Source organism: Aplysia californica, unplaced genomic scaffold (assembly GCF_000002075.1).
Source record: "Aplysia californica isolate F4 #8 unplaced genomic scaffold, AplCal3.0 scaffold00758, whole genome shotgun sequence".
Taxonomy (NCBI): Eukaryota; Metazoa; Mollusca; class Gastropoda; order Aplysiida; family Aplysiidae; genus Aplysia; species Aplysia californica.
In genome coordinates, this window is record NW_004798028.1 from 33,888 (window position 1) to 55,117 (window position 21,230).

At 39.3% G+C, this 21,230-nt stretch overlaps 2 protein-coding genes across 2 annotated transcripts in view; one reads left to right on the plus strand and one right to left on the minus strand.

The window, feature by feature from the left end:
• LOC101846692 overlaps positions 1-12,502 on the minus strand; it is a gene marked incomplete in the record, with an annotated part of 15,684 nt that extends 3,182 nt beyond the window's left edge. The window contains 7 exon segments of the mRNA XM_035972615.1: positions 5,233-5,447; positions 7,012-7,107; positions 8,233-8,391; positions 9,989-10,045; positions 10,803-10,912; positions 11,340-11,444; positions 12,400-12,502. Coding sequence (XP_035828508.1) covers positions 5,396-5,447; positions 7,012-7,107; positions 8,233-8,391; positions 9,989-10,045; positions 10,803-10,912; positions 11,340-11,405 — 540 coding nt within the window.
• A 259-nt stretch (positions 12,503-12,761) lies between these two features.
• The window catches only part of LOC101847222, a gene marked incomplete in the record, with an annotated part of 13,347 nt that continues 4,878 nt past the window's right edge, over positions 12,762-21,230 (plus strand). The window contains 3 exon segments of the mRNA XM_013088538.1: positions 12,762-12,867; positions 13,720-13,834; positions 15,062-15,175. Of these exon segments, the coding sequence (XP_012943992.1) occupies positions 13,743-13,834; positions 15,062-15,175 (206 nt within the window).

Below are 21,230 nucleotides of genomic sequence, written 5' to 3' on the forward strand. Positions count from 1 at the left end.
CATCATCATCATCTTCATCATCATCATCATCATCATCACCTTCACTCATGTTATAAATATTGTTGTTATTATAACAAAACAACAACGACGACGACGACGACGACGACAACAACAATGACAACAACAACAACAAAAACAACAACAATAACAGCAACAACAACAACAACAACAACATCAACCACAACAACTTGCTGGCGATGTACCTTACATAGACATGTATAAATATTGCATAGATTCTACTGAGCTTTCCTTAATAATATATTCTGCTAAGAGATTTCAGAGTTTGGTCTTACATAAAACAAATCCTCAAACACATCAGTGTCTTCAGATGCCTTCATAATGATCTACCTATGTTGGAAAGCCATCCTTCTCACAGCCTCAGAAAGAATAATAATATATCTAAAACTGTTAAACCAAAAGCAGTGTTTAAGAAAATATGTAAAACTGTAAGAACAGAGGCGATGTTTCTTCTGCTGATCATGTCGAATATTTATTATTTTTCAGACTTGTTTTTGCCATTCTGGAAAAGTTTAATTCGGTCTTCGGCTTAATCACATTCTATTTTTGGACTCACGGTTTTAGCGTGTTAGTCCTTTGGGACTGATCTGTCTTTTAAAATGTCATTCTCGCAATCGGCGCACACAAGCAAAGTTGTGGCGCACAATGCTGTTTATTATTGGGTGTTAAACGAGGTGTTCTGGTAGACCAATATTCTCTGTTGAGTTGTCCTGTGTAGCGCACCAAGAGTTGTCTGAAGACAACGTCTCCAATTGATACTTTGAAGACTTCGGGTCTGGCTCTAAATAATTAAAATTTGACCTAACAAAGCTGCCCAACCAGAATGATTTTCATTTAAAATTTTATTTTAAGAAAGAGAAGCAAATTGACATGAAGACTGTCATTAAGTGCAGGGTGAAATCAAGATAATACGACAGAGGAAAAAGTCTGTCCAGCAGTGCGTACGTGCATGTGAGATTGGGTTTTTTAAATTTTTGTTTGTTTGTTGTTGTGTGTGTTGTTGTTTTTGTTGTTGTTGGCGGTTTTTTGGTGGGGGGGGGGTTGCGGGGTCGAGGACTGGATTGCAGAGGAGTATTATGTTTTTTTTTTTTTAATACAGTCTGAAGTTTAGACGAGTAAAGAGAAGTGCGAAGACACAATGAATCTCATAGAAGCCAACTACAGAGTGGGAATAAAGAAGAAAGATCTGCCAGTGGCATCCTCCAATAACCCCTACAAAATGTAAAAGTGCGTCTACACAAAATTATGGCAATTCGGAAGCCGGTTCTTTGTCTCCGGAGAGCAAAAAGCAGGACAACTTCGGTGATGACTAGCGACCCTATCTGATAAACTTGAGCTTCCATGTATTGTTCAGGTTGCTAGCCAACAGCACATTTGTGTTTTCACCCACTGCTGAAATTGGAATTTAGGTTTAGTACACTTAGGCGGTTTAGTATCATACCAGTTCTTGAACCTTTGCAAGCCCTCTGCCTTGGACGGAGCAAAGTACGGGTTGTTTGCCATGAAGAGTCCTGATTTTTAAAAACTTGATTAGGCTATCAGATGTCTTTTGGAATGTTGTGATTTGCGTGCTTCCGTTTAGTGGTGGTTAACAATTGTGTACAGTACTACTACTAGAATCTAGTATGACGAGATGGATCACTCCTTCATTTGAGCTACAAATTATAACTTCAACAGCATAGCCGGTGTCAGAATCTACATCAAAGTGCGCATTCAAATTTGTGTAATACGTGTATATGTTTGCTCTATTTTTTCGTACTTTTATGTTTAGTTTTATTATAATGGAGCTAAGCCCGTTTGTGAGGTCAGTATACATTTTTTACACAGGGGCCTATAGAATCTGCAAAAATATGATTCAGTTAAGAATTGTCCCAAAAGGTTATGTGGGCATATTTTCAAAGTTCGAAAACTACCTTTTGAATGTTCAGGTTAAATGGTTTTTCCTGTAAATTGAAGCTCTCAGATGTTTTCACTCTGCCATTAGCCATTTTTTAATATGTGCTTTGTCGTGGGTGGGAGACAGCTGCTTCTACTATTTCCAGATCTAGAATCTCAATATCCAACACTGTTTTTATGTGTGCTTCACAGTGTCGATGGATACTTCAGGCCAAACTTCTATATATTGACTTTGTCTAGATACATTCGTTGTAGTCAGGTCCACAACACGTTCAGTTCGTATAAACCCACAGATTTAATGTTTACTTCGTTAAATTGACGTTTTCAAAATTTGGCACGTATTTGGTGCATAGTTTTTTTTAATAGAGCAAGACTCTAGATCTAGATCTCTCTAGATCTATATCCTTGGTGTATTTGGAGCACAGAATTCAAGACTGATTTGGAGTAGTTAGCAAAAAAAGAAGAGCAGTTTGTCCTTGTCATGTGTGCCACAGAGTTCTACATCGTGTTTACACAGCTGCTTCTACTGTTTCCAGGTCTAGAATATCGACATCTGACTCTTTTGGATATGTGTGCTAAGCTGTGTCGTTGGATACTTCCGGTCAAACTTCATTGTATTGACTTTTTCTAGATATCTTTGGTGTAGTGATGTCCCTAGCATATTGAGTTCGCTTAAACTTACAAAACGTTAACATTGTCGTATTGACGTTTTCAAAATTTGGAGCGTATTTTCTGCGTAGCTTTTTATAGAGCAAGGCTCTAAATCTAGATCTCTATCCTAGCCTAAATGTATTTTGAGCACATAATTCGAGACTGATTTGGAGTCGTCAGCAAGGAAGATGTCAATATAGATCGAGGTTTGATCGGAATAATGTTGAATTATTGTTAGTTAAATAATGTAGTCAGATGCCCCCTAAACGTAAAGTTTCACGAAACAAAGGTGAAAGTGAGAGGTGAGGAAACAGAGAAAGGCGACTATCAGAATTAACGTTCTAATAGTCAGAATCTGGAGGAAGACCTTGAGCGTGCTAGGCTAAGAAAAAATGCGCCAACATTGACCTTAGCGTGCAACACACAGTCCTTTAGTGAAACTGAAGTTGATCGGAGATTACGGACACATGCCTTTGGTGAATTCAGTGTTGTCTGTGAACATTGCAATGCCATAAGATGGAGGGACGAGAGAAACACATTGTGCTGTTAAAACGGCAAAGTTAGTATACCTGCACTTCCCGCACCCCTTCAGGAACTAATAAAGTATTTCGATTTAACACAGAGTGGCAGCTCTGTCTTACCATAATAGTGTAGGTCATACAGAGGTCCTATGGCAATGAATCAGGTACAAACATTTTATCATGGGATTTCCTTTCACTATAAATCACTGTTCGTCGAACGGTTCTTCATCTTGTCTTTATAAAGCACCTTTGCAAACACCACGGAAAATATTCAACGGTTAAAAGCGTTCTTTCTTTAACGAGCTAATGGTGCTTGTGTGTATTCATAGTTTACTTATTTCAACAAATAATTAATCAATCTTTTTGATTTGAAGAATATGGTTGGTTGACAGGCCTTCTAATGTACACGATCTATGACTGTTTATAAAAAAAAACCAAGAACTATTTCACATTCCCTACGCAAAAGATTTTTTACATTCGACAGAACAAGCTTAGGAAATTTCCGTTCTCTCTAACCTGATTACTGACTGCAAAAAGAAAGCAACCTGATTTATAAACTAAGATTTCTATGAACAAAAGCAGCCTTAGATTCCTCTTCGCTTCTAGCGGCTGTTCTGTGTTTGCTGAGTAAGAACTGAGATAAAATCGATTATTTTAATACTGAATGTATTGGAAACCAAATGTATATCTTGTACCATATCTCCTTTGTACATGTTTAAGGCCGCGGGCGGAGAAAGCGTTATTGAATTTTTAACGAACAAATAAATGCATGGTGAAGTGAAAAAATGAGCAAGTGCAGTTGAACTGTAGAAAAAGTTTCAATTTTTAGAACATCGAATGAGTTATTTATGGAAGATGATAAATAAATAGATTTTAAAAAGCAGACTCATCGCGTTCAAGGCCATATTTTTATTTTCAGACTCTCCTCTCTCCCCCTCTCTCTCTCTCTCTCTCTCTCTCTCTCTCTCCAAGTGTGTGTGGCCAACGTTTTCAAAACCATCGCCTCGTCTTTAATGAACCGACGGTGAGCATTATAAGACTACCCGGCGCACACTGTTAGTTTGATTCGTTTGATTTAACGGTGCCAGTCAGGTCGAGGGCAAAAAAGTACCATTTCGGCAGAATTGAAACGAATTCGACAGTGACCTTCAAAATCAAACGATATTATTTTTCAAGCACGTAAGTCGAAACTCGGATGTAATCAAACTTCGAATGAGTCACAAGGTCAGGGTCATATTTTGGCATCAGAAATGCTGTACTGGATAGTGTAGATTTGGCGAAACAGATACTTATAGATAAAAAAAATTATCGACATTTCCAAAATTTACATCATATTTGTGAATGTTCGTCACTTTGATTGCCTAAAACTTAGGAACCCCTTAAGTTCTGAATTTTTTTTTAATAACGGTGGTTCCGTATCATTTAAAGGGTGCCCAGTTATATTAAAGAGTCTGAAGTCAATGTAGTTGGAATTTCAGTTTTTCATTAGTTCTAATCTTGGAAAAGTCCGTCTTCTAAGACGCCACAGTAAACAAGAGAGGCTTTCGTTCACAAGCTGTGCGCACTGCTTCCACAATGACATAATGATCTCGATTCTTTTGAATCCGTTCATCGAACGACGTATCCAGCTTGTATCTGTATGGTTTTAAAACCTCTCAACGCAGCAACCGAATAAGCAGCAGTCGGCACGTGAAGCCATTATGGAAGGGAAATGGCTGTATTGTGAACGGTAAGTTTTATGAACAATAACAATGCGCGCCAGTCAAAGTTTTCTATTCTTTGACGCAACAAGGGAGAAATCTATTCAAAGTGGACACAAAAGGCGCCTTTAATCGACCCGACCTGATCGAATCCTCTCCGATCTTGCCAATGGGCACCCGGTATAACATCAAGCTTCTTGCTTTGACCAGTTTCAAGCTTCAGTGGATTTCTGGGAATATCGCACCTAAAAGTGTGCCGTATTCTGCTTTTGTCCTCTGACACATCCTAAGTAGAGACAAACAAACAAGAGGGCAAAGAATTAGACCGGAGAGAAAAAAAAGACGGGGAGACACTCAGTTTGGCAAGCAGAAAAAATTTTAGAAAATACCATAATTTCGGCTGACACCATTCATTATAATAACATCATTACAATAGAAACATAAACCTTAGTAGTCGAGAAGTTCCACCATTATCCTCTCCCCTCTCTTCGGGCTGTAGGCGGGGCATCTGGTCTTATGGCCCTGATGGGCAGGGTCGCAAGAACGGGTGAGAGGGAGGGGCTTCCCCTTACAGGGACACGATGTTTCTTGGGGGCGGTACATCTCTTCTCAACAAGACTGCTCGAGACCACTCTCGCAGCTAGTGGGTGGGTCGTGTTTCCTATAGAGATAAGACAATGCGCGAGTAGGAACTTTGAGAGTGCCCTAGTACAAACCAAGCTTTATTTCTTCTTTTTGTTTTGTTTTGTTTTGTTGTTTTGTTTTGTTTTTGTTTTTGTTTTGTTCATTTACTTGTTTATTTACGTATATTTTATTTCTTATTGTGTGTTTGTTATTTTTACATTTACTTACGTTTATTTTTATTAGTTCTTTTTCGAAGTGTGTTTCTGGGGGGATGGAAAAGGTACAAACTTAGCTTCCTTATAAGTTGTACCATTTTCCCAACGAGGAAATTTTGGTGGAGCTTGGACGCTCATCCATGCCCCGGGATTTGGAACTACCACAAATTTCACGTAAGACAACTGGCATCATGCAACATACCACGGTAACACAGTTTGAAAAGAAGAGGGATGTCAAATCAACATGGGAGTAGAAGGATGGGATATTGCAACCCCCCCTCCCCCAAACAAAAAACAACAACAAACAACAATACAGACAGACAGACAAACAGACAGACAGATAGACAAAAGGTATATTATACACCCATGCATAATTGTTTCATTGTTACAGTAAACGTTTTACTGCACTTGCAACACCAATTGCTTGCTTTTTAGGACAGGCGGGTTAACCCAGTTTTCTGGGGTTTCCAGAAATCTTGACCTACACCAAAAGTGTGCTTTGCCCCTACCTATAGGAGGAGCTTGATTTCAATGGTGTGTATATTTGTTTGGTTATAGAGAAAACTCTCATTGTCTTTTAAAGAAACTGAGCTTGGGGTAAAAACTTTACCTTCGATATTCCCAGAACAGCATTTTTCGGGATAGCCCCCCTTGTGCTTAAAAGCTACCAACGGGTTATAAAAGTACCTAAGATTAGAGGTCACGTTACTAGAGAGTAACATAATATAAAGAAATGAGAGATGAGGACAATAGATGTTTGATAGGAAAACGGAACAAACACACCACAGCACCCGACAACCACCCATGTATAATATATATATATATATAAAATACACCAAATTGTGTATACCCAACAACCCATATCGCTGTCCTTTTCTTCCTTTTTTTCTGTCACAAGGAATTCAGATGTCGAATGGTAAATGAACTCAGATTCGGGATTAACGTAATTTGACAGGGGAGTTTTGCTCGTGCGCGTATGTGTGTATGTGTGTGTGTGTGTGTGTGTGTAGGTATGTGTTTGTGTGTGTGTGTGTGTGTGTGTGTGTGTATATATGTGTGTGTGTTGGCGTGTATGTGTGTGTATGTGTGTGTGTGTGTGTGTGTGTGTGTGTGAGAGAGAGAGAGAGAGAGAGAGAGAGAGAGAGAGAGAGAGAGAGAGAGAGAGTTTGTATACATGTGTGTTTTTTATTGTTTTGTTGTTTTTGTTGTTTTTGGTGATTTTAGGTTGGGGGGGGGGGGGGATCACTGGAGCGTGTTGCAAGAGACGATAACACAAGAGATTAAGGGTAACCGACACTGTTTACAACCACGAACCGCAAGTTTGCATTGTCTGTATTCCAACATTGTGTGGGATGTGATGTTGAGGAAACATTTAAATTGACTAACGTATGCAGTGCACTTGTCGTTGTATCTCGGATTTCCACACAGGATCGATAAAGTCTTCTCTTTTCCCTCGTGTTTCGTCCTTTGACGATTCTTATTCTTTCCATGGACAAAACGTGCAAAACCGATAACGAAAACGTCATTTTTGTTTATTCTGCAGAAGCTGTTATCCTTTATGACAATAATATGATCGTCTTGTTCGTCATTTCATAAGCTCGTTGAACCTTAAGATTTTTGTCAAGACTGCATGATGACTTCCTCTTCCCCCAAGCCGAACAGTACTCCCATCCCGACAATACCGGAACCAATGGATTTACTTTTGGATGCCTAGACCAACCCCATAGTCCCTTTTCTCTCTCCAAAAATCGAAAAGAGGTAATTGCTCTTTATTAGGGTTATTCCCTCTTTTCTTTGTCTTTAAAATTCCATTCCTCATCAAAGGTACTTCTTAACACATAGACACCCGTATCTCCAAGGAGATTGAAAATACGTTACATACTGCTAAATAAATTGTAAGGAGGGTTGAAAAAAGAATGCCCCTCCCCCCCCCCTCAACCCACACGCAAAAGGTTTAGGCTAGCTTTCACCTCCTTATGAGAGGATTCTGATAGCAGTTTTTCGTATGGCGATTTATTGGGTCAATGTATGTACCCTAAAGGGACAACTACAAGTTTTACTGGCGTCTGTGGTGTAGCGGCTAGGAGCTTATCCGTTAATGCAAAAGATTTGAATTCGACTCCTGTGCAAGGAAAATTTTAAGCGAACAACTCTGTCTTTCTGCTGGAACGTGGCATCCCTCTCATACCGGACTAGCCCTTACAGGCAGGGTCGAATCCTGCTCCTAAATTATCTAAATTGTGAACGCATACCCTCGCTCAACAGCAAGCTCTATGCACTTTACAATATATACTATTACCCTAGCAGATTCCAGAAATCTCAAGAACATTCTCAGCGTCCAGGAAAGTAAACAGTGCAAGTAGCGATTAAGCGCTCAAACACTAACAAACGGACAAGACTGTTCGTTGTCTTTGCCCGGGTACCCAATCCCACCTGGGTGAAATGAGGAAAATTCGTGTGAAGTGCCTACTCCATTAAAAATCAACAAGTTACTATGTCCCATACTCGCGGTGATGATGATGATGATGATGATGATGATGATGATGATGATGATGATGATGATGATGATGATGATGATGATGATGATGATGATGATGATCCTGCTACCTGGGCACTGGGAAGCAGACGAGGTCAGGGTGGTGACACCTGTGTGCATGACATCCTCGGCCATGATGCTCCGAGTGGTGACGGCGACGGTGGTGGTTGCCATGTTGAGTGTAGTGAACCTGGTCATGGTGTTCACCACTACGCTCACCATGACAGTGGCTGATCATAGATAGAGAAAACATTTCTTAAAAAGGCGGTCCCTTTAAGTACTACACCTGCTATCCTTTCATATGAACGTCTGATGTGTAATGATTCTGTTCTTGCACGCAAGTTCAATTTCCACAATAAGAGAAATGTTCAGTCATCATACGTTTTTTGCATTTTGTTTTTGTGTGTTACATTACTTTTTTTTTGGAGGGGGGGGTATTTTTGTACTTTTCATATTTACCTTTGTTCTTCTCTGTGTTTACCTTTATAAATTCACATAAATATCAGCTCTAAACACCTCTAACTGTTTTAACAAGGGGGATGGAAAAAAATCCTATTGAACAGGTCGATGGCTAGTTGTACAGGGTGTTCCAAAAATTGCGCACAATCCTGGTTTTCACCAAAACATAAGTACACTTAATACATACAGACTTCGAAGATAAGATGTTTCCGTAAACTTCTCGGTATCTAGCACAGAGATCACATGACCATTGATGTCGTGAGAACCAGAATTGGAAATGCCATCGGGCCGTACGCAACCCCTTTGACATTATTGGATATACTGAAGCTGAAATGGTACTGTTACGTCACACAAGCATCTGGACTAGCCAAGACTGTCCTACAGAAAACAGCACAATGAGGGAGGCGAAGAGGCAGACAGAATTTTAAAACGATGGGAAGAAAACATTTAAGGGGGGGGGGGGCTACACCTGAAAGCTATCTCGCTTATTAGAGGACCAAATTTTACCACATTTCACACAAACAACAAGCATAGTAAGGAGTCTTAAAATCTGAAATCAAATTTGAGAAAACAAAGTTTTGTTTCCCTGAATAAGGCGGCCATATTGGATGTTGTTGACATGTCTTACGTAATGAATACCGCGCTTATCGTTCATGGAAATTGATTTATTTTTTGTGTGCATGTAAACAAACAATAGGTCTAAAAATATGTATTCCTTGACCTTTTCCTAAACGAATTACAAAAATTTTTATGAATTTTTTCCTGAGGTAGTATTCAAGTTTGCAAATATTCGTGAAAACCCATACTCCAGACACCACCAACAAAAATCTATTCAGTATATCAAAAATTCAACAAACACATTTTTAGTATTACATCTTCTCGTCATGCTTTGAAAATTTCATGAAGATTGGAGAAAAAAATGGTTGAGTTATTCAAAAACGTGTAGAGAAAAATCGAGGGGGTTTTTTTGTTTGTTTTTTTAGAAAACGACCGATAAAGAAAAATTAAATATTGACTTTATGAGAAAATGGTGGTGACAAACATCCCCGGTATGGGAAAAAATAAGGATTTGGGGGTTCTTATGCGATGAAATAGTTGTAGGAGAAGCTGAGGAACTAAAAATGCCTATAACTCAAATTCCATAATTTTGAGCGGAATTGAGACTTTGGGGGAGTACCCCCCCCCCCCCCCCCCCTTTAAGAGCGGACTGAACTTTACAAGACCATCATACTACGGAAAGCTGAGAACCGCGAACAGTGGACGAAGCTGGTTGCGGAAGTGCCCTCACCATCAGCCAGACAACGGGATAGGTGAAGGTGAGTTGAAGAAAATAAATACATGTAGGCCTAAGGTGAATAAAATTCTCACCTTTTCATACTCTCTTCAAAGCAGAGCAAGCCTGGTTGAGTGAGAGGGGGCGGCGGCCTGGAAATAAATGAAGGGTTGGATTAACATTTGTTTTATGCATTTGCTCGTGAATTTCTTTTTAAGTCTCTTTTTGGGGTTTGTTTTTGTTTATTTTTTAGGGAGTCTGAAGGGATGGGGGTTGCTTTTTCCCAATTCATTTTTAAAGTTGTTTGATACTTTATAAAGACAATGTTGGTAATTAAGGAAGTAGGTGGCCTCGATGCTGAATGCCAGGACAAATCCCGACTGAGTTGGGAGACAACGTCTGGACAGAAAGATTGAGGTCGCCTGATAAGTTTAGCAAGAAAAAAACACCAAACTTTGGTAACTTCCAAAGCTTGACTGTCCTTGGAAACTGTAATTTTACATTGTTTGTGCCTCTGATCAATGGTTTTCAGTACAATCCACACAGAAATGCGGGTTGGACGGGGGAGGAAGGGTGGTTGAATGCGGTATTATCTAACAAATGTCTTCAAACTACGCAATTTTTACTCTCGGGATGTTCCTGGTGTACCATATTTGTCTAAAGTTTGATGATGTTGATGATGATGATGATGATGATGATGATGATGATGATGATGATGATGATGATGATGATGATGATGATGATGATGATGATGATGAATAGTCTCCGCCGTTTTTGTTGTTGGTTGTTGTTGTTTTTTTTCGTCTTTCTGCAGTTTACAATGATGATTCTTTATGACTATAATAACAGGCAGAAGAAGAGGAGGAGAAGGAGTGGGTGGAGGACAGCGATCATCTCAATCCTGCTCACCGAAAAGTGCGTTCCTCACACCGTGTGGTACACACAAACTTGGGCCGCAAGGTACACCGAGGGTTTGGTTCTTCCTTCCGTTTGCATTTCTTCTCAGGTGCAGGCCACACCTGGTGAGCCGGTCAGTTGAAGTAATTCTCGAGTTGGTTGCTTGTTTTATTTTATTTTAGCTTATTATTTTATGGTGTTTCGTTGCTTTTACAGTTGATTTATTATGATCGTTATTTGTATAATATTATATTATTTATTATATCTGTATGTTGGTTTATATATTTTCAGGTAGATAGACAAAATGACGATATTTGTATTAGAGTTAAGTGACTTCGTGAGAAGCTAAAGAATACTGCTGAGTACATAAAATGTACGCATTATTATGTTATTTATTTGTGTTTATATGTGTGTATATGTTTGTGTGTTTGCGTATGTTAAGTGGTTTACGCGTTTGCAACAGCATAAGGTTGTGTGTGTGTGTGTGTGTGTGTGTGTGTGTGTGTGTGTGTGTGTGTGTGTGTGTTTGTGTTTTGTAACAATCTGAACCTGGTAGTTTCGAAAGGAATCACTTGGTTCGGTGAGAATGCCGGCTGCCGGGAGACGGTGAGCCATGTCCGACACACACCAACCTGGTCACGCCTACAGGGGGGAACCTACAATGTCACATAAATGAGATGAGATGAGAAGTGATACGATACGATGACGTGAGATGAGATGCGGTTATAAATTAGGACAGCATGATGCGCGATATAATAAGACAATCTAACATAATATGATCATTATGCTTTATGGGCTTTCCATAGTAAGAATAAGAAAGTAACAGTGTGTTTTTAGTGGCTTCTAATTCTGCAATACTAAATATGTTATGCAGGAACATCATTTCCAAACATCCTACCAACATATCAAAATCCCCCTAAAACTGATAAGTAGCGAAGATAACTTTTTATAGCCTTTTTATTTAGAGGAAATTGCAATTTATTTGCAAGGCACTGGTTTCCAGTTTTGACTTCCCTGAAAATATATTTATTGTGCTTTACTTGTGCCTGTTGATAGTGTACCACAATTAATTATAATTTTGGCAAAGTTTTTTTCTTTTTCAATATCTAGATGTAGATCTAGATCTAGATTCTAGATCTAGATCTATATCTAACAAATTTCCGCGATCCAGACATTCAATTCATAGGAAGCAAATATGGACAACAGCAAAGGTGCTGTCAAAAATATTATGTAAGTTATAGACTAGATCTTAGCAGTTGCGAGCGCCGTAAAACCTTATACTACTACTACTACTACTAGACTAGATCTATATTGCATGTATAAAGATCTAGAGATCTAATCTAGATCTAGATCTAGACCTAAATTCTAGCTTCTAGTTCTAGATTCTAGATTGTAGATGTACATCTAGACTAGATCTAGATCTAGATCTAGATTCTAGATCTAGTTACGGGATAGACGGGCGGGAATAGTTACGGGATGCGGGAAATTGGGAAGAAGGAAAAGAAAGGGTGAAGGGGCAACTCGTCCGTTCAAAGCTCAAAATGATTCAAAGGAAGCACTGCAAAGGACCTAGCACAGCCTTAAAATCCATAGTACAGTACATTATATACCTGCACTGCAGTAGATTAGATGCTGTCTGAACTAGACCGAACTCCCGCAAGGGACAAAAGTAGATCTACTCTTTTGCTAATGTACTGATGAGGTCACGTTCATTATGGGTTGTCTTGATTTCTGCACTGCACGGTGCAATGTTCCCAAAAATAGAAAAAAGAAAATGAAATAGAAAGAGGCGACCAGATATATTACGATAGTCATTATATTCGGTTCTTTCATTTGTTTATCTATTTATCTTTTTTAAATATTATGAATTGCATTCATGCAAACAGGGAGAATTATACGGATAATGTTAGTTCCTTTCCAGAAAAGAGTGAAATTTAATTTGTGACATAGATCTAATACTGAACATCGGAGAGATAGCGGAAGTGACGATACTTATGCAAGCCCGGGAAAGCAAGACCTTGCAATTTACTTGCAGTCTGATATCATGAAATAGTTTTATAAAAACGACAAGTTGACCGTAAGTTGGCTATAACGAACGACCAGTTAAACCACATTTGTTGAAACTCACCATACCCCCAAATGTTATTTAAATGACTTGATTCTATGTATCTATTTAGATCTAGATCTATCTATGTATTTTGCGAATACATTGTGTAGATTCTAGATCTAGGCCTAGATCTAGATCTAGATCTAAGATCTAGAATTCTAGATCTAGATCTATACTATATTTAATATTTTATCATGTATTTGTTTGTGCTCATTTCGTAACGATGTACAAGCGTGCGCGTGTGGTAAGCAAGTAGGAGTGCGTGTGTGTGTGTGTGTGTGTGTGTGTGTGTGTGTGTGTGTGTGTGTGTGTGTGTGTGTGTGTGTTTGGCGTGCATGTGTGTGCACATGTGTGCATAAGTGTGTGTGAGTGTTTATGTGTGAATGTGTTAGTGTGTGTGCGTGCGTGCGTGAATATTGTTCTTACATGCATTTATGTAAAGCGCCTAGAGCTGTGATCACATGGGAGAGGGCGCTATAGAAATGATCTATATTATTATTATCAGTATTACTCACTGGCATTTTTTTAGTTTACTAAAGAGGCAGGATCAGCTCTGCAAGTCTTGATTCTTCCGATACCTAGCATTCAAATTATCAACCATGTTCCGTTATTTTATGGTCATGATAATACTTAATCATCAGTATGAAAAGAAGCTTTATCCAAAATATATATGAAAACACTATTGTGCAAATTGACTATATTTTGTTTGGTTTCCGTATTTCTCTGACAGGAAAGTGATCCACCAGTTGGAAAAAGCTGAGTTGTGAGGAGTAAAAATAAAACTAGTCTGATGGTTTCGGTTGGATTTGGTTTCTTTTTCAGGATCTGTTGAGCTGTCTTCCTCTATGGCCCATGTAGCCCCCGCCGGACTGAGATTCTTCCCCGAGTACTATAAGGACTTTCCTTTGTATACAGACTATACTCTGAAGGCGGAGAAGTAGGTCTTTTTTATGGCGCTATTGTTTGACGCCATCATCGACACTAGTAGATGATTTAGGAACGGACTTCGACTTTACTTGTTAAGGAAAACCAAGATTGAGACGATACAACGTTCCAACGGAAATATCAACGTACTCGAAAGCAATCCCCCATACACGGGAACCAAATGCAGGTCTTCTGCTTGTGATACATGAGTGTCTAACCGTTACACCACAGTCGCTGGTCCGATCTGTCAGACCTTAAAACACTCCGCTATTAGAATTTAGCTGTCTTTGATGGGATCGCAGAAGTATAATTGCTATTATCGTATAAGAAAGTCACTTATGTTGATTAAAGTTTAAGCTCCATTGTATTTCCTATCAATTAAATTATAGTAGTTGTAGAAACAGGATGGGTCATTTGGAAAAAGAGCTCTGAATTACAGTCGCAAAAAGACTCTTGGCTGTTAAAAAAGTAACAGAAAAAATATTTTTCCTTATAATTCGGACAATACTCAAATAGATTCAAACTTCACACGTCTAATGTACAGGTTGAGCTCAAACTAAACTTTACACAAAACTGAAATTAAGTTCGCTTTTGTGGTAATGAGGGATTAGGCTACTGCGTTGTCCTTTTGCAAGGAGACAGTCGATGCGAGGAGATTCGGAAATCCCCCCTCTTATTTGAGTGTTAAATACGTTGGAGTCAGCACACTTTTTACAAGGTGAGTCGGATAACTGGGAGAATGCCAAGCGTGGGCGGATAATTACTTTGGTCAGTACAACATAGGCCTACAATAATGAATTCAGGATTTGTTTTTGTTCACAACTCCGTAATGCCGCCTCAAAATAAGAAGTTTTGTAAATTATTCATATGTCCCTATTGTAACAAAGCTTTTCGTGCGTGGTTTCATCTCTGTCTGGTTCTTTGTGATACATGTACTTTAATTACCCTGTCAAACAGGTCAGCTTTCGCCATTGAAAGCAGATATGATGCAATTAAGTATGTATTGCACTTACAAACTCGATATTTTTCTCCATAAAAGTGTTGCACCTCTTGATAGTATTCAGAGTGCCTCTATTGCCCCAATTAAGATTTTATAGGAATTTGGCTCGTCCTTTTCTATAAAAATCCGCCGAAATAGTATAAGAGCTGCACCCCCCCCCCCCCCCCAACTCCCTTCTAAACAGAAAGAAACACACCTAACCATTTTTTTTCCTTTCTTACCCCGCCGATTGACCTCCAGAGAAGGGCAGCCTTTCCAGGAAACAAAGCTGCGACCCGTGTGCTACCCTCCTTACTCCATTCTGCCTGACAGTAACTTCCGCCTATATACCGCAATCGACAGCTGCTACGATCGGTGAGTACTACTTAACTAGTCCTAAGACACGCGCTTACGTCAGTGCACGCTGATGCGACTGCCTGGTATGTTCAATGAGGGTGTGGCTGAACTTGAGTTTTTTGTTTTTGTTTTTGTGTTGTTTGTTTTGTTTTGGGTGGGGGGTTTTTTTCGTTTTTTTTGTTTTTTTTGTTTTTGTTTTTGTTTTTTGTTTTGTTTTGTTTTTGTTTTTATGCCGCTCCTCAAATGGTACAAGCCGAAAGTTCCACAAAATTAAACTTAAAACTTTAAACAAAAAATACATGTATAACGTACAGGTAGATTTTTTTTTTTTTAAACTTTTTTCCTATATATCTCGTACAAAATTTGTACTAGAATGTTGTAATTTGGAATAGATACAATTCATTCAAAAGGCAGCGCCACTGACTGTAGTGTCTTTAGGCCATTCCCAAAGGGGGGACATTCCTCGTTCAAGCACAGTAGAATTGTAAATGGGCTGATTCATGTCACGCTCATAACTGTGCCTGATCTACAACAGGGAACTGCTGCTTTTTCTTTCCTAATCATTTCTATTGTCATTTCCCTCTACTTCTTTTGTATGTTTGTCACACTCTTGAACAGTAGCGGCTCGTGGGGCTAAAAAGTGGACGTGCACAATTAAGATATCGCATGCTGAAGATAGTCAAGGGCATTGTAAATGAGACGTGTATAAAATACATAGGATCTTTGGGTTGGTGAGGGAGGACCTCGTGCTTTTATTTTCATTCTTTTTACTTGTCGCTTTGATTTCTAGTACTAAATTTGTTTGTTAGCTAAACATCAATTTCGTTTATCCTGTATTGGAACTGAACACTCAAGTAATAACTTTCACTACTCCACTACAAAACCATTCAAAGGCACAGCTCACAGGACGGTCACGTTCAACTCCCTCAGGTTCACGGTCACAGAGTCATTTAAAATAGTGGCAAGCCAGACAATGAACCAATCACAATGCACTTGAGCACTCCTCTGGATTGTTCCGGGGTTCACATAATTGGCAAAGAATAGCGTACGGTCTATCGCGTTTATTTTTAGACTGCCTACTGTGGGCTATGTTTCGGCACTGGTCGGCGGGAGCACATTTGAGATGTGCCGTCTTATTAATATTAATGTACCGCCAAACTCGCTATGAGTGTCGGCATCGCTTGGGTTATCCCCAAGAGCGATTTATAGGTCAGCTTACACCGTTGAATATCCTATTATGTTTAGCAAAAGCGCGTGGACTTTGGCATTACATAGTAGATGTTTTACGGCGCTATAGACACAGAAATGGCAGTTACGGCGCCAGAGAAGACTTTGTTTTGATATAATATTAGGCTAATGTTTGTTTCTGACTTCTTTTATTTTATTATTGTGGGTGTTTTACGTTATAGAACATTTTTAAAATTTGGGCGGCACTGCACGACCGTGCTCTATGGACGAACCGCGCCTGCTCTTGAGACCTGCTATTTCCGGGGTGCCTTGATAGTCGAAGCAGACTTTGTGCTGTTGAAGCTAGAGAGGTGAGCAGAGTAAGTCTGATTCCCAGTAAAGACTTCTCTGTTGACACCCACCCCTTGGCGCTCATATGACCTTATGCAGTTGCAAGTGTTGTAAAACCCTCTACTATAATTTTTTTTGAAGATAATCAGATAATAAACAAAAGGAATTTGTTTGACATAAAATTCTCAAAGAATATTTGGAAATGGAAATGGCTTTTATGGAAACCACATATAAATACAAAATGCACAAATGTAAAAGATCTTGTAAACAAAGTCATGATGCGATTGGTTTGATCTTTCCTTTCCTTTTATTTTCAAATCCAACCGTTCCATCCCTGTAACCTTTAAAAAGTAGTTCTTTTCTACTACAGAGTTTTAAAAATGTTTTTTAAATTCTGGAATTCCAAGAACCAATGGTCTATATGTCCCCCTTTGGACTCTACACCTTTTAATGCGTCGTCTGCAATACTGTATTATTCAATGGTGGCCAAACACAAGGATCCGCTCAACCATGAGTACCCAAAGCCACAAACACTGTAAACCTGACAGTATGGAACTGTTTCTAGGGACAATAGGAGGAGGGGGTGAGGTTGCCTAAATAGACAGCATTTGAGGAGTTGATATAACCTGAAAGGTGAATATGAGCTTTGCTAAGGAACCAAATGTCAAAGAGGAAATGTTCACGCTTTTCAAGATGATCGAGGATTCATGAACACCTTGCGATCCTCTGATAGCTAAGCGAACGGGAAAATGGTACAGTTGTTGATGAAGATCTGCAGACAATTTGAGATGTAGGAAAGTCATTGCTGCAGACATCGTCTACGTACAGAGTCTCAAGAGGCTTATCTACTGAATTCTGTACCCTGGTGACTTTTAAAAGGGTGCGAATGGTGTGTTTGACCATAAATGGTCGTTTTGTCGGGGATTTTTTTGTTCTGGTTCTCTAAGGTACTAACTGATGGACTTTGTCTACCATTGACATCAAAGAAGGCCTTAAGGGCACTTTAACATATCTCTGTACTTTGTGTGAAACTTACGAAATGGGTTGGTGGTGAGGAAATGTTCAATACAAAAAGCTCTCTGCTCTTTACTAATCTTAACCATGATCACAATATGCAAAGGAAACTTGAGAAAAACTATCTCCAAACTTCTGTTGGCCGGTTAGACTACTGTAGTAAGCAATAATAATATGGCTCAATCGTTGGGATTTTTAATTGTAGGCCGAATGCGAACTAGTGCGTCATGCTACAAAAATGGGGACATAGCAGAAAATATGTTTATTTTTTCGCGCTGTCTAAAACAAAATGATTCTGTGGATTTTTCTAAAATGAATATCAGACAAATTCCTTTTGACTTCCAAATGTTATGTACAAATTTGGAACGCAAAACTCCAGTGTGGAGGAAAATATTAACAAACAAGTTGTGTAGTTGTTGTTCTTTTTTATAACCCTGTATGAGCAACAACGAATTTAGAGTCTCAATAAACTCTGTGAGTCTTTTTTTTTTTTTTAAGATTGACCTTCGATTTTTTTAAAAACGTCTACTTCCGATAGAAACTAACCGAGCCAATTAGGCGGAAAGCTAGGAATACTACCCAAAAGAACCAAAGTTTCTCAAATAGATGGGTTTCACAACTTGCATCACAACCTTTACAAAGTCACCCCTTAAGAGCCCGCTCTGAAGGGCTGCATTCGGCTAAGTTCCCGCATTTCAGATATTAAAGAAAAGAAATCCCGGGCGGACGTTGCCGATCATGCAGTGAAAATTTGCGATCATTGTACTGCCCGTGTCACCACAGATCATTTCCTCTCGTGAATGTGATCATAAACTATAAACTCGTTGCCGTTGTAAAATTTTGATGAAACCGTACAATGTTTGCCCCGGGCGGAATCACACTGAGACGAGAACTAGTCAACGTGTTTGTGTTCCCTAAACATTACACTGGCATTTGAGTTCTTCGTCTGATCTTACACCACAAGCTTGGTGGGTATTCTACTAGATCTAGTCCGCTTAATATCAGGTCTCATCGATCTGTGAATTCTTTGGTGCTTTTGTTTATCTGGCCATTGCAGCAGTTCCCTCCACATCCGAATTTGCAATACAGACTGGATTTCAATTGGGGGTTTTAATTCGATTGAATTGGTCTCCATTTAATACAATGGTGCATTACGTCAGGCTGGGGAATCAGAGATGGAAAACGATACATTTTGGACAGGTAAAGTGGAGGAGCGGATAGGCGTGGATCTTGAGACTCTCGACTGGATATGTGAAATTTGTATGCCTCATGCCATTATGATTGGCCATCAAAGTTGACCACTCTTTGCTCGCCAAAAGTCGTAAACAAACCTAGGGGTCACAAAGGTGCATTTCGGAGTGAGGAGAGACCATTTCACTGATTGCGGGCCTGAACATTAGTCACTATGGATGCTCCCTTTTGTGCGTCGACAAAATCCGTTCGCCTTTTCATTGCTCCCAAGGACCGGATTCTATGCCATAGACTACTGTATGTAAAAAAAAAAGCAGCCTTTTTATTTTTTTTAAAACAACCTCCAAAACGAGCACTTTGCTATTCATGCCAAAATTCGGACCTTTTTTAAGGCCAAAGTGTGCAATTTTATGCAAGCTTGGTATTCATTGTCAAGTTTAAAGTCAGTATTCAATACCTGTAAATGTTGCAAGTGATAATAATTCTAATTTATTTTAACAATCATTTTTTAATGAAATCATCGGGGAGAAAGAGAGAGACAGAGAGAGAGACAGAGAGAGAGACAGAGAGAGAGACAGAGAGAGAGAGAGAGAGAGAGAGAGAGAGAGAGAGAGAGAGAGAGAGAGAATACTGTTGTATTCTGACCAATGTTCCTGTTCCTCTTTGAGTAATATTTCTGAGAATTTCGTTCAGTTATAAAGCTTTACTCAGCTTCTGACTCCAACTCCTTCAGGCAATAAAATGTATGGAAAAAATCATTTTAAACCTTAACATTTAGTCACTGAAACACAGTCATGTTGACTTTTTCAAAGCTAAGTCAAAACGGCTGAACTTGGGTTATAATCAACGGTTTTTGCTTCAGACAAACCAGCAACTCAACCAAGTAATAAAGTGGCGGAGTGACAGTGAAATGCAGAGAGGAGAGCGTTTTGATGCCTTTGAGGATTTAAGAGTATCGATGCCCTGCCCTTTCAGATTATAAAGCCCGGGTTTTGTTATACAGTTCAGGGATTCTTTGTCGATTTTTAAAAAATGTGTGTGTTTTTGCGTACAGATTTCTTTTGGTCTATAATAAATGTTCGAAAAAAAGGAGTCCGCGATTTAGAAAAACGCCCGTTAAATAAACACAAGGTTCAACAGGCGTGTGCAATACACATGATCATTTGACTATCACAGACTGTTTAGTCATGTCAGCTCATATAGCATTGATTTAAATTGTACCCCTTCGATCGTTCTCTACCGTAACGATTTATAAATATTTGGACAACAAAACGACGCTAAGACTGGAGAATGTGGGTTTAGTTTTTCACCTAAGCATACAGAAGACCGGCGTTTGAGCCTGCAAGACTGTTTTATCAAGTGTCTTCCTCTCTCTTCCCGGGTGCTGTACCCCACTTATCCCGGGTAGGCCTTGACGAGAAGGGTCGAAGCAGCCAGCCTTCTAAATGACCCAAGTGGTATCGATTTGGGGGGGGGGGGTAAATTATCAATCAATGCAGACTACTGAGTCATCGTGCAATGCAGTAGTTTTGTATTAAAATGTGTTTACACCCTATTACCATGGAACCGCTGATGATAGGTGAGCATCCTACTTCTGTGTATATGTGTGTGTATGTGTGTGTATGTGTGTGTATGTGCGTGTGCTTGCATATTATGTGTTACTCTTGATTAAATGTATTTCTATTCCTTCGTGCTGTATTTTCTTTCACAACAGCTTAACAACTCAGGGCGTTCCTAAGCAACAGTTAGCTGTCTTATGAAACCGTGGGTCATGAAAGGTTCAAAGCACCGTCTCTTTTAGGGCACCATTTGTTTTCGTTGCATTATTTATTCTTCCCACGACTGGCACACGCTCCGATCATTCCGTCCTTGGAAAACAAACCGACGATTCTACCACGTTTACATGATTTTTACCACTTAAGACACTATTACTATTAGTACTGTTGAGACCATCACTATACTACGTAATCGTAGTGGGGGAATTAACCTAACACGTTTATAAAATCATCTCGTTACCTTTGTATGTGGCGTTTGTGATCGAAACCACGAGCAGCTGAGTCATTTGGTTCAGCATTGGTCTGAGTGATGGTTTGTAGGAGAAGATCTGTGCTTGATGAATACGGATCTGTCAAAGGAAAGAAAAACATTTTCTCACAGAGCAGAGAAGGGGTGGGGGTGAGAGGTGCGACAGACCACGCGCAGTTTGTTTGATCATTAAAACAGGTGATAGATAGTGTGTATTGTTAGGGGTCATCGAATGAGTAAATGATTGTCTTCTTGTTTCTGTTTACTTTCTTTTTGCCTTGTTCCTGTTGGTGTTTCTTTCTATTCTTTTTAAAATTAGGCGCCC